At 40.9% G+C, this 17,102-nt stretch overlaps 1 protein-coding gene and 1 pseudogene across 3 annotated transcripts in view; both read right to left on the reverse strand.

The window, feature by feature from the left end:
• Positions 1-257: 257 nt before the first annotated feature.
• Positions 258-17,102, reverse strand: part of JAKMIP2 (janus kinase and microtubule interacting protein 2) — a 56,326-nt gene continuing 39,481 nt past the window's right edge. For 2 of the 3 annotated variants that reach the window (XM_008140692.3, XM_028146031.2), the window contains 5 exons: positions 15,519-15,587; positions 14,493-14,570; positions 10,963-11,166; positions 9,067-9,132; positions 4,963-5,013 (listed from right to left, as the gene is read on the reverse strand). In XM_008140692.3, the coding sequence (XP_008138914.2) occupies positions 4,963-5,013; positions 9,067-9,132; positions 10,963-11,166; positions 14,493-14,570; positions 15,519-15,587 (468 nt within the window). Of the gene's footprint in view, positions 279-4,962; positions 5,014-9,066; positions 9,133-10,962; positions 11,167-14,492; positions 14,571-15,518; positions 15,588-17,102 lie in introns of those variants that run through there. The other variant, XM_008140683.3, reaches the window with a different exon arrangement.
• Positions 12,290-12,432, reverse strand: LOC114233535 (small nucleolar RNA SNORA65; annotated as a pseudogene).

The following is a 17,102-nucleotide window of genomic DNA, read 5'->3' on the forward strand; positions in this document are numbered from 1 at the left end:
TTTTTGTCTTCACAATATATGTTTATAGTTCTTTTCTTCTGGCTTGACATATACACATTTCATTAAATGCAGCATATATTGTAGATTTTCACCAGGGTCATGTAGGAACTGTCAAGTAAGAAACCTTGAATAATGGCTTTAAAATACATAGTTGTAGTCCTGGCTACAGGGTAGTTCTTAGCTTTTGATCTCTCTCTCACTGCTGTAAACATTTCTGCCATCTTTGAAGGTTTAGAAGCATTTATCTTTCTGGGGTCTTATCCGTGTTTTCGGTTACTCTGTAAGACAGAGGGAATATTCTTTAATCACCATTTCTGTCAATAGCTAAAACAGAAGAAAAAAACAAACAAAATGCTTTTAAGAAAAAAAAAATCATTCTTTACCATCTCTTTGAGTTGTATGATCTTGTGCAAGTTACATAAAGAAGGTATCTAAGCTTAATTACATTAATTTTAAATGAGAAAATAGACTATCTATGTCAAAGGTTGTTGCAACATAATGCATCTAAAGCAATGAACAGTTCTTGCCTCACAGGAAGTGGCCTGAAACATTAAGTATCATTTATTACCTTTTTTTCCGGGCCTTCCAAGATGAGGCCTGAAGATACTCAATTGAATCATCTTGCCCCAAATATTAACTTAAGATATTATTTTAAAAGCAGTTCTGGCCTGGACAGTGTGGCTCAGTGGTTGAGTATCAACTTCTGAACCCAGAGATCACCAGGTTGAAACCCAGTCAGGGCACCTGCCCGGGTTGTGGGCTGGATCCCCAGTAGGGGGCCACAGGAGGCAGCCAATCAATGACTCTCTCTCATCATTGATGTTTCTATTTCTCTATCCCTCTCCCTTCCTCTCTAAAATGAATAAAAACTTTTTTTAAAAAAGCAGGTCTGTGCCTTTCAGAGACTTCGTTTGATGTCACACTTCCTCCCCAACAACTGTATCCAGTGGCAGCCTCCACGCTAAGGTCCTGACCTGAGGATTCCCTATGAAGTTTGTCACCCAGGTTTCTTGGTTGATCCATGATATGTCCCTGAAAAGGTACTCCCCTGGGCTATGCCAGTCAGGACTCCTGGCCCTGTTCCTTTTTAAATCCATGTGGCTGGGTTTCACTTGGGTAGAAGTTTAGGGCATAGTGTTTTCCTTCAAGAAAAGCTGGAAATGGCGCAGAGGATGTGCTATTATGTGCTGTGTAAGGTCATGGCTTTCAGCGTCTGAATGACGTGGACGGAGAAAATGGGATTCCCATGTTCTCATTGTATGGCTGTCCAAGGACAAGTTATTTCACTTCTCTAAGCCTTAACGTCCCCCTCTAGATAATGAAGATACTAATTCTGTAGTGGGATTTTACTGGCGCCCAGGAATGGTGACCAAGATCTGAAGGGGTGGAACAGGAGGCACTTAGTACTCCAAGGGCACTTCCGGTGCCCCATTCAGAGGCAAATTAAAGGTTCAAAGAAACTCCCACCATATGCGAGAGCCAGAAGTATTTGGAATTCATATTTGCAGAGCCACTTGGTCTGCTCCAAAAGGCCAGATTCAACTGGGATAAAGGATGGATAGAGCCCCAGAGGAGAACCAGTAGTTAGGAAGTGCAGTGGTTGAGGTGAGAGCTCACTGTGGCAGGCAGGGAGCACCAAAAGGCACAGAGAGAGATTGGCGGTACTTGTACAAAGGACACTCATGTTCTACCGTTCGAGTACAGAGCGATGCTCATCTTCCCTTGTCTATCTGTGCAGAGAACTGGAGGGGGATGATGGGCAGAGACGGGAGCAATAGCTTCCCCCCAGCAAGAAGCTGTGACTGGGACCACCATGGTGGCATCCGGAGTGGCAGTGGGCGAGCTGGGGCCTCCATCAGTCAGGGAACAGTGCAGTGAGCATGTTCTGCACAGCTTCTGAGGAACTCAGACCTATGTCCCCCTCATGATCAGTCTTCCATCACCTCCCTTCAAAACCACATTGAGACCTGGTCAGTAATATCCAGAGGAACGGCACTGACCACCATTGGAATGGAGAGGCATGTCCCCCTGCCCTGCTTCCTCTTCCCTGCCCTCCGGAGGAGCTGAGCCTTGAGGAGGGAAGGGGAAGAGCTCTCTTAGAGCCAGACCAGGCTCCCTCCCCCGTTCCCCACCTCTGGGCATAGGGAAGAAGTGAGATTAAGCAGAGGCAGAGACAGAATTTTTAATCTAAGCTAGAATTCTAAGAACTGAAAGGGACTAAAAATCTTGGGAACCAACCTAAGATTTAACGAAAGAGAGAAATAAAACGAAAGTCGAGTTTAAGCTATGTTTTGAGAAAAAATAGATTATCTTCATATTTACATCCCACTGTGATGAGAGTTCTAAACAACTGGTTACAGCTATAATATTCCCATATTCTCTGGTAAATAAGAAAACTGACATCAGTGTATATAAAAGATACTGCAAGGTGTGTGTGTGTGTGTGTGTGTGTGTGTGTGTGTGTGTGTGTGTGTATAGTGTATGTGTGTTTGTATACTTAAAATATGTGTGTAAGTACAAAAGTCTTTCACTTGCAAACTTTCAACTTACACACTTTCAGAGATAAATCCTAAATTCTGTTTCAAATCGCACATGTATAATTTCTGTCTTCATGTCTGTCATGAAAATCCATTTGGGTAAAACTGTTGGTTTAAAAAAAAATGGATTTGCCCAGGCTGGGTGGCTCAGTTGGTTGGAGTGTTGTCCTGTACACCAAAAGGTTTGGGATTTGATCTCTCAGTCAGGGCATGTACAGGAGGCAACCAATTGATTTCTCTCTCATATTGATATTTCTCTCTCTCCCTTCCTCTCTCTAAAATCAATAAACATATCCTCAGGTGAGGATTTAAAATAATAATAATAAAACAAATAGACTTAAAGGCAGTCTCCCAAAATGTAAAATTACTGTAAATTGAGTAACTTCAAGGCTGTACACTCTAAACTACTCAGCTGTTCTCCTGTGCATACTTTATACCACCCAGATACACTGCTACATTAATTTGCTATATTGTTATTAATACTGTTTTTTTATTCAACAGATAATTACTAAGTGTCAATTAAGGTCTACTCGGGAGGAAAAGCAATTCAAATCTTGTACAGCTCTCAAGGGATTACAAGGTATAGAGGGCCTTGTAATTTCAAAACCCAATTAGTAGGGAGTACCACACAAATCGTGGAGGATGCCTCTGGTTGCTGATATACATGAACATAAAATGATGCTCAGAATGTGAGAGAAATGCCCTCTTTCATTTGTGAGGCAGTAGTATGGTGGTTAAAAGTGGTCTCTAGAATGAGGCTGTCCAGGTACAAATCCCAGGCCTGGGAATTGTACTAGTAGCTGTGTGGACTTGGGAAAGTTAAAAGCTGTAGTTCCTCCGACTGGTAAAAAAAAAATAAAACAAAAAATAACAACTAAAGCAACTAATTATGAGAATCAAATGAGATGATGGACGTAGAAGTGCCTTGAATATCATGAAATTCTGCACATTTGGGGCAATTTTGCTGTTATCACCTGGTTTATAGGGGGTTTTGTGCAGATTTGTGTATCTGTTGCTTAACACAGTCCCTGCCACATAAGTGTTAGCCATGATTGATGTCCATGTGCAAACCTACTCCTTTCCTACCTGCTATTTATTTACGAAGTTGGACTTTTCTTTCCTAACCCCCATGTAGTACTTGTGTCTCATGAACTTTATTTGCCTGTTTATTTATTGTTCTTTGGGGGAGGGCTGCTTGTTTTTTTGTTGTTGTTGTTTTTTTGTTTGTTTTTTTTTTGACGCTCTGAATGTTTTGATCCTTTTTTAAAGAATCTCACCCATTTCACTTAAGATATTCTCATTCAACTTGAGAGACTCAACCCTCTTCTTTTTGTGCTGCAAGGCTACCAGCCTTCATGTCAGATGAAGGATATTTGTCTGTCTGTAAAGAAAATATTTTGGATGGAATCAAGCCAGAGAGTTGGTTATAGGAAGACATAACTTTCTGGGCATATCTGCCTAACTCCTCCCTTGTGCATGCCGAAGCCCTTCTGCTTGTGTGTTCCGCCTGCAGGTCACCGAGTTGATTGATACCCATGGAATAAGAAAGTGTCTCTCTTACACTTACAGAAAAGGTTAAATAACATGAGGTCCAGGAAAGATCCTTGACTAACATAACTTAATAGGATAACCAAAGCTGTCACAGACTGTGATAAATGTATTGAGAATGGCAGCCAGCCTTTTCTCATTTTTGAGTGATGGTATTGAGATTTGTGGTCTCCATACCTGGGTGGACATCAGAATCACCTGATGTGCTTGTTAAAAGTATAGATCAATCCTTGCTCTCTGTCTCTCCCACTATCTACCCAGGAATCTGCTTCATTAAGTTAAGTCACAGGAAGACCATGGGATCTTTATTTTAAATGGCACTGGGAATCACTGTCTAAGATTACTTAGACATGGACTTGATTTAGCAACAATAAGACTATTCTATTTTTTCCCTTCTAAATTGACATTGACAATAATCTTATTTGAAAACCCAAGATCCAATTTTACTTTCCTGCTTTCCTGAGTTTTGATGAAGACAGATGGGGAGAAAGGGTTTTAAAAAAATCAATCATTTATTAGCTTGTTAGGATTCACAGATATCAGAATTTTCAAACTGGAAAAGAAACTGAAAATATATTTCTTCATTTTGAAGATATGGAAGCAACTCTCTGTGTAATGATTATGATGAGAATACTGAGATCTATAGACATCGTGACTTCCCAAAGCAAAACTTAATTAGAAAAAAAAAATCTGGATTCTCGTTATACTTCTCCAATAAACACCCAACTGGATTGGATCCGTTTCTCATTTTATGACATTTAAGCTACTCAAACCATGTGTATTTTTTAAACATGGGCCTAATAACTACCTGTATATACCTATCAGAACCACATTTTGAGAATTAAATGGAATCTTACCTTTAAGAGGCACCTTGACATCAAGGCCATAGAATAAAGGCAAGAGAGAAGAACAAGAATAGAAACAGAAACTGCAGAAGAAAAAGAAGAAGATTACATAAATCTGAATTTCTGTAGTGCTGTTCACGTAGTACAAACCTCAGCTTTTCCACATCGTCTGATCACTTCTCACATAACAGCAAATACCTTTTGTTTCAAAAAATATACCTTTTATTTGTCTACTGGCAAAGCAACACAATGAATAACTAACTGGTGTTCAGCTAACATCGACTCATACATTTTAGAATTCTGAGAGGGTCTTACAGATAATTGGTGTAAGCCCTTAATTGTATAGGTTCAGAAAAAAAGCACAGATCATTTCACTAATAGACTAATTTCATATAATGTCATGGCATAGTGAAATTTAGAGCATGGACCTCCCAAGTCTTACTCTATTATATGCTAATTGTCTCATTTTTAATGCATGGAAGATTATTTCAAAAACATAAAATATGATCAGAGCATACACTTAATCATCAATGCTGTCATTGATTGGTTAGTGTGTTAGGTTTTAGGACTAAGGCTCATTTGGAAGAATAGTAATATGTAGGGTAAATATATGACCAATTAGCCACAGTGTGATACCCCAGAGAGGGAAATGGGATACTATTAGTAATTACACCAAGGCAACAGGTATAAACTGGGTCTGTCCTGCACCAGTGGGTTTGTGTGGCCATCCTATTGGTGTGACATCTGCCTATACATCAGTGGACACTTTGAATAAAGAATATTCGATGCTGTTCCAGCCTTCATGCTTCTGAGATAGATCTCACTTTACCTGACCTACAGAAGTTAAATGAAGCCTGATTTGTTTATCTTCAGCAAGAATCTTCACTAGAGAAGCACATACCTGATGGACCAACAGATCTTATGTAGCACTAGTATATAACCGACTCTATACTAATTATAAAAGGTCACAGTGAGGTCAGTTTTTTCCAATACTGATTTCTTTAGTGATTTACTCTTACAGAGGCAGGAAGTCTTTGCCTTGTCTTCAGTCTCCAGGAGCATTCTGTTGCACATGGCTTCCTGTATGGCATGTGCAGCATCCTCATATTATGGACATGTTATTTGCATATTTCCTTTAATGCCACTGGTTAGAAGGCTCTTGCTTCACTATGGCAAAATTGCATGAACAAGTTGCAAACATGGTGCTAAGAGCCATGTATCAGTGACTATTCTATTAGTCTAAAATGCAGAAATGGTCCTTTTTATTTCATTCCTTGAAGGTGGAGAGGGGTCTGGTGGCACCTGTAGCAGGAGAGGATGGAGAAGGAGAGGAATGGGAGGCTTCCACTATTCCCAGGAGGTCAAATATCGGCACTGCCTCTTGGGCATGAATGAGGAGATGCCCAACCACTCAGCCTGTAATGAGATTCTTAGTCTATGCAGTGTGGTGGGCAGACCTCTGGTCCTGATTAGCCATGAAGTGATTATACAATCTTGGGAAAGTTGTTTAATCTCTGAGTTATTGTTTTATTAAGAGGATCATTATTTTTGCTGTGTCTGAATCACAGAATAATTATGAGAATCAAATGAGATGATGGAAATGAAAGTGTTTGAATATGGTGAAAGCTGCACATTTTGGGCAATTTTGCTGTTTGCTGTTATCACCTGATTTATATTAATGGTGTGCATGGGAATTAGAAACAAAGAAAGGATATTTTATATACCTTGAGAAGGTGTTCGAGTATTCCAAGGAAAAGAGTGGAGAGTATCTCTGACTTAAGTGATCTTTAGCATTTTTACTAGGCTTGTAGATGAGTAGAACTGAGGTTGGGTGAATAGAAGAATAGAAGGTGCTCATCTCTCATTCAAACTCTAATCAGAAACAAACTGGATTATTTTTGAAGTGACTTAATTTACTCCTATATGTGGAATATATTTCTTGATAACTAAAGAATCCATATTTTTTGTTAAGTATATTATCTCATTATCATAAACTAGTGACCCGGTGCACGGATTCATGCACATTGAAAGGATATTAATTGGAAGGTGACTGGCGGGGTGGGACTGGGTGAGACAGGCCGGACACACCCTGAAGCCAACCTCCTATGGTCCCTCCCCAGCCGGCTGCACCTGGGGTGGCGCCGTGGCTTGAAGGACATCTGTGGAGTGAGTGGGGTCCCTCTGGCAGGTGGGGTACCTTGGACTGGCCTGCGAGGATTGGGCCGAAACTGGCTCTCCAACATCCCCCAAGGGGTCCCGGAGTACGAGAGGGCACTCTGCAAAGTTGCTGTTGTACAGGTTGTAGAACCCAAACACAAGTGTGCAATAAACCAGATTCGGGGCCTATAGTGTCCCAGCAACAACATAACCCACGGCCGAAGGTGGAATCGCGTGGCCCCATTAGGAATTGGGCTCCCTCTTCTCTGGTTTCGGAGTGCGTCACCCGTGCTCATCATACCTACTGGTTGGTTGGACGGTCGCTTAGCCTTTTATATATATAGATGTTTAGGAAGGTCAGATCCATAAAATGAAAAGCTCACATGGAATTCTGAACTAAACATAATCTTAATCTCCCTCCTCCCAACATTTCTATGGGGTTTATTAAGAGAATGGCCACCGGGGTGACATTAGTAGATTAAAAAAAAAAAAATCCTGTGTTTGTTTTCCTCAATTGAATGGGAACCGAACTGAAGTTTCTGGGCAGAACGATCTGAGCTGTGACTTTGTCCTTGAGCCAGCCCCAGGGCTGTTTAAGGATTAGCAGAGAATGACTAGAGCCAAGAACTCGCCAGCCAATAATGTGGAAACTGGAAGACATCGAGTGTCCTTTGACAACCAGGGAAGCTGTAGGGAAATCCTGCCTTTTGTGGGTCTTCTTGCCAAAAACTTGGGAAATTAGACTAAGTCCTTGTTTAACTTTGCCTCATTCAATCCTGGAGAACTAAATAGCACACTTCTGAAATGAGGAAAATTCAAATTTAAAATTTTGCAGATGTATACTTTACATTTGGTAATTTAAAAAATTTATACTTTTAAATTTGACTTTCTTAGTGTTTTCACATGTTCACATAGTCACCTAATTGGTTCCTCATGGAGAGGAGGTGAATGCAAGTGTTATCATCCCTATTCCATAGACATGGCTTAGACACAGGGGGTCTTACCCAATGTCAAGTAAGTATGTGAAGACCGGCCTACAAAAGAATCCAGGTGGCTGATGGTCTGGCTAATGGCTCCCCACAAGCTCCATCTGAACTCACATATGTGGACAACTACAGAAGCAACTTAGGTTGAACCAAATTCAAACCATTGTCTCAGAAATGCCACATGGTTTGCTATTTTCTTCTTGGGTGACTATGGAAGATACAGCAAAGCATTATATTATTTTGCAACATAGGGATCAGGCAGCTACTTCCAGTCCATCAGATTGGAACTCCGGGAAAACCTCTCGCCATCTTCGCTGTGTTCCTCAGCAGGCGCTCCTGGCATCACTGGCTGGGTAAGTTTTTGTTGTGCCAGACTGTTTAAGGCACTGCAGAGCTTGTTTAGCATCCCTGAACGAGTGCCCCTTCTCCCATCACACACACATCTGCAAATGTCCTCTTTAAGAAAGACCATGCTTTAACCCCCCAAAAGTGCTGGCTCGCTTGGAAGAAGCAGTGACTTTTCCAGATCACTGGGGGAAATGACACGAGGAAGTGACAGGAGGGCATGATTATCATATGTCAATCTACATCTATGAATTTATTTTTGAAGTGAAACTGCAGTATCAGGAACGAAGGGCTTCTTATGAATAATAATGGGATTTTTTAAAAGGTGCTAAAATATTTTTGAAAGAAAGCAGAATAACAAAACTCAAAAGAAACGTTTGAAGAGGAAATAAAGATGAAGAAGGGGAAACTGAGGAAAGAAAACACTTACAGAAAAGAATGGGAATCAACACAAAAGGCTAAGTACCGAGGGCAGCACCTACGCGGGGATCCCGGGGCCTGCCTCAAGGTGAGGCCCACGTCTACACACCTGCCTAGGCAAGGTACACAGTAACTGAGACGAAAGAAAGAACACACACAGGGAGTGAAACTGGTATTCATTATGGATTATAAAGTAAAATTAAAATAGATGTTGACCTTAACACCTACCTTTTCCTCTAAGTCCTTTATCTGTCTTTTCTGGATGTCTGTTTTATCTTCTAAGTCACGGATTCTCTGCAGAAAGAAGAAAAAGGAAAAGCATTAGTGGGCATTAAGTTGAACAAAAAGATTGTTCACCGACCTAAAACAGTCAACTTTCTATAAACACATTAGCAATAGTATTTGCAGCTGGAAATATCACATATACCTTTTCTCCTACCCATTGCTGCATTTTCAAAATCACCTGCACCTGTGATGGGAATTATTTCTAACCCTCTCTACTGGGTCTATCCCTGCAGACCCTTTCCTCGTGAGAGATGTAGTCCCCACCCCATTGTCCTCGGGCTTGGCCAAGGGACCGGTGTTGGCGGGTGGGATGTGACTTGTGGAATGCTGCATCTTAGCAGAGACAGTGTGAATCAGAACTAGTGAACAAGAAACAAACATCGTTATGAACCATTTGGATTAAGATTTTTTGGTTGGCTGCTACTACAGTTAAAACTGGATAAAGCTGACTAACACAAATGCAAACAAGCCCATCGGTTTTTGCCAACCTTTCTTTTCAACCTTATTTCAACTCTGTTTCAGGGTGGAATTTCCTCACAAAACACGATTGGCCAGTTCTCATAATACACAGTAGAGATTACACTTCCATAAACATTTCAAGGAGGGAACTGACAAATCAGGGGAAAAGCAAACCTAAGAAAAATAACACAACTAATCCTGAAGACAATAACGTTCCAGGACTATTTTTGAATCTGTCTGGCAACTAGACAAATGGCTTCAGTGTTCCCTGTTACCTCGGGGAGTCTGTTAGCCACAAAGCTCCCGGCTACACCTGAGGTGTGCGAAGTGTCAAGTTGCCCACACACTGTTCTTACTGATGTTATCAAATAACCCCTGTTCCTTTTCCACTCACCTTGATCTCTGATGACCACATGATTCCTTCTTCTTGTATAGCCCATCTGGGTTTTGTACCAGCTGCTTGTTACAGCTTCTGAGTGCCCAATACTACATAGCCTGGCACTTCCAATTCTGGAATTCTTGTGGAATCTGCCTTTGACCTTTTCCTCACCTTCTAAGCTAAGACATAAACTAAGAGTTGGATGAAGAATTTGGGCTATAAATGAATACTGGGTGTCTATTTTGAACCTCGCCAGTGTAGATGAATCACAAATCACGCACAACTCAAGCTGCCTAAGTCAGTTAGGAAAGTGGTTTTGCACAGTGGCCTTGGAGTCCGGCGGACCTGGGCTGCAATTCTGGTTCTGTTGCTTACTATCTGTGTCATCTTGGGCAAACCATTCAAGTGCTCTTGTTTCAGAATCACTCTCTTAAATTGGGATATTAAGGATATCCACCTTCGTGGGCTCTTTTGCAGATTAAATGAAATGATGTAAGTAGAGCCCTTAGTTTACTTGCTGACACACAGCAAGTGCCAGGAAGCAAGTGGCATCTTCCAAGCGTTGTTGCTCTTGCTGTTTGTTCTGGGAATAAAGGGAAAGGCCCGTGTGTTCTTTCACCCCATTCAGACTGTGTGATCGGACTAGGTATGGGCTGGGCTGAGTAACGGGAGGAAAGCATTATTCCTGTCCTGGAGAAAGCCCGGCCTTCCCGCATAACAGGGAGAATCATGGATGCGAGTCAAAGGGTATTTCATGACAAAGCAGCTGCAGAAATAGTAGTAAAATGCAGTGCTTCTACAATGCCAATTTTCTTAAGATGGAATCATTGCAAAACAGTCCTCCCTTATCTAAACGTAGGCAGGAAACAAAAGTGATTTACTTTACTCTGAAAATAGCGCCTCACTCCTGGGCTTCTCCACACCCATACCCAGCACTGTGTTCTTGGTGCTGAGTCCCATTTGCTTAGTACCAACCCTACGCGGAAGTCACTCATCCTCACCTGGTGGGCTTGCTGCAAGAGCTCCATTCTCTCCTGAAGGATCTGACAGTCATATTCTCGGCTCTTCCTCAGCATCTGCCGCCGTAGCTTCTCTACCGCAGTCCTCAGCTCCTCTTGCTGTTTCTCACTCAGCAGTTCACCGAACTTGATAACAGTTTCTTGCTGCAGAGCATTGTACAAAGTAGCTTCTAGTTCCTGGATTCTCTGGCAAATAAAATGAGAAAAGTCTAACGTTGGAATTGAGCATTTTCTATGTGGTGTGTGAGTGAACACATACGTGTGTGTATGGGAAGAGATGTGTTATGTTAGTCTTACAGGATCATAGCAATAAAATGCATTTCATAGTTTATCCAGACTAACCACCCATATAATAATCCCCTTTATAAGAGTCCATAAGAATCATTCATCCAATATGTTAACTTCTTAGATGATGAGAAATTTGTTATTTTTCTTGGACAACTTTCATTTTTTAAAAGTTCTTACTTTGTTATAATAACTGTACATTCGTCTATTCTGAAATGTAGCTGAAAATAAGTTTGTTTTCTCTTCCATTTGACAGCCCTTCAAATATTTAAAGACATCTATTATAATGGCCATACTTTTAGAAATAAGTATTGAAAAGTGGTCAAAGGTGGAATAAAATACTTGAAATTAGAGGTAAATTTAATGCACAAAATGCCACGAATCTTTCACATGACAGACCTCAGTACCTGAAGATGGCTTTATAATCCCCATATTTCTTCTTAAAATAAAAATCAGGAAATATGATCTAAAAATGGCCTGGAGTCTCTGGAATTGGTCTGTTTTTAAAATATATATTTTTATTGGTTTCAGAGAGGAAGGGAGAGGGAGAGAGAGGTAGGAACATCACTAATGAGAGAGAATCATTGATTGGCTGCTTCCTCCTGCATTATCCGATCTGGGGGATCGAGCCTGCAACCCGGACATGTGCCCTGACTAGGAATCGAACCGTGCCCTCCGGGTTCATGGATTGACACTTAACCACTGAGCCACACCACCTGGGCAAGTCTTCTCTTGTTTTAGATGAAGAGTCTACTCTTCCTTACATCCCACTGTGTGTGTGTTTTTTTTGTGTGTGTGTGTTTTTTTAGAAACATGTTTCAGACACAGTTGCCAAAATCTACAGTCTGTTCCCTGTGGCTTTGACAGAGGTAAACAGACATGCCCTGGTGAGGGATGTTTTCCTAACTCTTGTCATAGATTATGCAGATCTCATCTTTTTAAAGTTAAATACTATTGTCTGAATGAGTATACACAGCTTAATTTTTTATTTTTATTTTTTAATTAATTTAAAAAAAAATTTCCTCGTTGTTCCCATGCTTTCAGCACAGAGTCATCCACATGAAGAATAACGCTGTTTCCTAAGCTGGGGTTTAGTTTCAGCTCACCACTGGAATGCACCAGCCAACAGACAGCTTAATTTTTTTATGTACAGGTAGAGGAGGCAAGGATAAAGGGTGGGAAGGGAGGGGAAGAATCGTTTCCTTCTTTATTCTCTAGTGACCAACTCATTCTCTCCTTTCCCCATCAAGTAATGCTCAGAACCTCTTCTTCATCTTGGAGGGGGAATACCAATTCATCTTTGTTATGAGCAGAAACTAAGTGCTTCACTCTTTTCCCAAAAGTGACGTGGGCTGCTTCCAGGAAAGCATTAGAAAAACCTCTACAAGCAACTTCCTGAAATGTTCCTCTTCTAAGTTTGCTCTTTTTCTCTTGAGTCATTGTTGTGAATTAATGATGGGGGGTTTGCATGTGGACAGGAGAAATGCAAGCTCTAGTCCAATATTAGGAATTGCTTGTTATGACTTTTGTACAGGGGAGTGGGTCAAGTGTGCTCCTCACTCAGCATGATCTGTGGGAGAGAAGGTACAGCCGATTTACTGATGCAGCTTTGCTCGTGGTGGCTGGATTATGGTAGTTAAGGCCACAATGTCTGCAGTCAGATCTAAACACTACCTACTTACCAGTTTGGGCAGATTCCTTTAACTCGCTAAGCCTTCATGTCCTCTTATGTAATAGAGGAATAATATCACCTGTATCTCTTGGGGTTGTTGTGGGAAATAAGTGAATTAAAAATGTATATAACAAACATTAAAGACTTTATTACTCTATCACTAAATTAGGCTCCCCATTGGATTTAATTCATTTTCTCTTTAATCTACACTGCCATGCAGTCTGTCTTTCATTAAAATACTAGTGACCTGCCCTGACCAGTTTGGCTTAGTGGATAGAGCGTTGGCCTGTGGACTGAAAGGTCCCAGGTTTGATTCCAGTCAAGGGCATGTACCTTGGTTGCGGGCACATCCCTAGTAGGGGTGTGCAGGAGGCAGCTGATTGATGTTTCTCTCTCATCGATGTTTCTAACTCTCTCTCCCTCTCCCTTCCTCTCTGTAAAAAATCAATAAAATATATTTTTAAAAAAAACACAAAAAAATAAATAAAATACTAGTGACCCAGTGCACAAAATTCGTGCACATTAAAAGGGGACTAATTAGAGGAAATAATTTAATATTGCTATTTGCCCTTTCTCTATAATAGAAGTGTCAGAGATGAAAGAAAATTAGTAAAATGTATATGAAAACCTTCCTCTTGTCAGAGTCTGGGGCTCACCACGGGACCCAGAGTCAAGTCCCCGCCCACCCACATGCACCTCAAAATTGTGTGAGACCCAGACCTGGCCCAACACCGGGAGGGGGGTGCAGCCTCAGGTCCCCTGTTAAGCCCCGCTGGGCAGGGGGTGCAGCCTGAGTTCCACCAACCCAGTACTGAGGGTGCACCTTGAGGTCCCCCATCAAGCCCCACCAGGTGGGGGGCATGGCCTGAGGTCCCCCAGCCTGGCGCTGGGGCGGGGGGAGCAGCCTGAGGTCCCCTAGCCCAACACCAGGACTGGAAGTGCACCTTGAGGTCCCCCATCAAGCCCCACCAGGTGGGGGGCATGGCCTGAGGTCCCCCAGCCTGGCGCTGGGGCGGGGGGAGCAGCCTGAGGTCCCCTAGCCCAACACCAGGACTGAAAGTGCACCTTGAGGTCCCCCATCAAGCCCTGCTGGGTGGGGGGTGTGACCTGAGGTCCCCTGTCAAGCCCTGCCAGGTGGGGGGCATGGCCTGAGATCCCCTGTCAAGCCCCACGGAGGCGGGGGAGGGTGTAGCCTCAGGTCCCTGCTGATTGCTCGTTAAGGCTCCTTATGGGAACTTGCAGGTGCAGTTAGCTTTGTGACAGAGTGATGGTCAATTAGCATATCCCCGCTTTATTAGATAGGATTATATAATAATATACATTTAATTTAAAAAATTAAGGTAAAATTAAATATTTATTAAGTATTATAAGAATATTATAACAAAAAGAGCTAGAGATATATTTTCTAAAATAAGAACTGGAAACCACTGAATAAATAAACAATTGCACACTGTGGTCTATTCAAGTATGTGGCATGAAAAATTAAATTGGATGTTTCCCTCCATAGTATTTGGATATAAACACTCTGGGTCTCTTGACTGCTTGCTGTACCTACCATATATGCTTGGTCCAGAGCTTGTTTTCTGTAGTCTAGTTCTTCCTCCAGATAGCCTTTGATTTTGCAGAATTGTTCCTATAAAAAAGGGCCATGTTGATAAATAGAGTCAGCTTAGTTAACCAGAAAGTGATATATAATCATATTGATCAGTGTTTTCTCTAATTCCATCACAAGACAAATCACCAGTATTTGTAAGGTCATCGATTTTGTCTGTTAGGGAAATAGTTCAACTTTCAGCGTCTCACACAGACAATGTGAAAATCAATGGAAAGAAGCACAAAAGACATAATGAACAATGCTTTAAAGGGTTTTTATGCCAATCCAAGAGTATAGATTTTGATAAGATAAATGTTCACTAATAAGTATATCTGTGCAAATATATTATGATAGTGTATTTTTGTAAGGATGTTATGAAATGTAATATAGCGGAGTTGGATAATGAAAAACTCATGCGATGTCATCTGTGTGTGATTAGCAAACACAAAGATAGATAAGAATTCAGAGAGTGGTGGCAATCCCACCCACCACCACAATGCTACTTAATGGGTGTCTGTTCCTGAGGCAGAGCCAGCAAGAACTGGAGATAAATCTAATGTTCCCTTGCAGTCCTCAGCTTCTGTGTGCCTCTCAGATTGTGCACATTTTCCCATTAGTATTTAAAAATATGTCTTTGTATATAATACAGGCCCAAGTACAGTCAGTTATTTCTTTGTGTATATGACTGCCTTTGGTACATAACCACCTGCAAGACTCATTTTGCTGGTGACTGTCCTGAATACCTCTGAGCTCCAATGCCTAGAATGTGTAATTAATATTTGTGCATTTAAAGAGTTTTCAAGGGTATTTTCAATATAAACGGTTCTTGGAGACTTCTGGGAACTTCCACAGTGTGTACTCAAAATAATGGGAAGGCTACAAACTTTCATCACTGCCAAATAAAACTGGTAGAAAACAATCATTTCCCACTTGCCTGTTCATTTCCCATTTTCCTTTAATTTTATGATACCTCATCTTTGTACTCACCATGTCACTCTCCAATTCCATCATTTTCTGGTGCAGGGCAGCTTCTGCTCCTTCGATTTGCTGGATCCACTGAGTAAGACAAAAGTGTTCAACATGACTCCTTGGTATGGTGTACTAGTATACGGTGCTCTCTACTGAGGTGCTTAGTCAGTTCCCCTTATATCTCAGGAAACAGACTAAGAACTGAAATGAAAACTTGGTGCATTTTATCTCTTAGTTCAGAAATAAGACTATAGTTTTCCATTCATTCATTCATTCATTCATTCATTCAACAAATGTATTCATTGATATCTACTATCTGCCAGGCAATGTGCTAGCTGTGATGGTAACCAACACATTTTTTTGCCCAAAAACACAATCTTGGAGAACACCATCGCAGGCTTTCTTGGGAAGTGACATTTGCACTGGAATCTGAACAACGAGTCAAAGGTGATTAGGCAAAAATGAGGGGCAATTTCCAACCAGAAGGGATGTCCAATTCTCCATGGTTGAAGGGAGCACAATGAAAAAAAGAATGCCAAGTGAGACTGGAGAATTAGCAATTTTTTAATATATAAAATAGTACAGCTAAGTGTTCAAGAATCATTTTTGTTGAGTAGAGACATTTTAAAACACATAAAAAGAACTTAGAAAATTTTCTTAACACTTAAAACACGTAATTCTGTTATGTGACATTGATGTTAGCATTGATCAATTCCCTGAATAAATTTGGACTTTGAATATTATGGTGTGAACCTACCACACATATAACTTAAAAGAACAAGTTCTTATAATGTGTCTCTACCAAGTTAAATATCAGCTTATCCCTTCAGGAGGTAATGGGGCATAATAATTAAGTCTGTAGATCTAGAAGCACACTACTTTGGGTCTAAATCCCAATTCTAGCTCTTCATGGTTCTGTGGGCTTGAAAGGCTACCTGATTTCTCTAAGCCTCAACTTCCTTATCTGTAATATGGGATCAATAATAATGTGAAGATTAAAAGATGTATTTCATGTAACTAAGGAGAGCAAATCACAGATATCATTTCACATGTAAATTCCTCAATATGTATCCCTAACAGATAAGGGCTTTTTTAATTAAAAAGAAAATAAAAAGCATAACCACAAGGCCATTTACACATTTTGCAAAATTAACATTAATTCCTTTTGTTGTCTGATATCTGGTTCATATTAAAATTTCCCCAACTGTCAGCAAAATGTCCTTTTTATTATGCTTGGTTTGCTTGAATTAGGATGCTGAAAAAGATCATTTCACTATTTCTTTTCTTTTTCCTAATCCTCACCCGAGGATATTTTTTCACTGATTTTTAAAGAGAGTGGAAGAGAGACAGAAAGACAGAAGAAATATTGATAAGAGAGAAACACATTGATTGGTTGCCTCCTGTACACGCCCTGACCAGGGCCTGCAACCTGCAACCGGAATCAAACCCAGGACCCTTGAGTCCGCAGGTCGACGCTCTATCCACTAAGCCAAACCAGCTAGGGCAATTTCTTAAGTACCTTTTTATTTTATAGCCATTTTTTCAAATGTCTTTGTTTTGTTTGAGTAAGTTGACAGGCTCATTTGATTTGTAGAATTCCCT

The sequence above is a fragment of the Eptesicus fuscus genome, chromosome 6 (assembly GCF_027574615.1).
Source record: "Eptesicus fuscus isolate TK198812 chromosome 6, DD_ASM_mEF_20220401, whole genome shotgun sequence".
Classification (NCBI taxonomy): domain Eukaryota; kingdom Metazoa; phylum Chordata; class Mammalia; order Chiroptera; family Vespertilionidae; genus Eptesicus; species Eptesicus fuscus.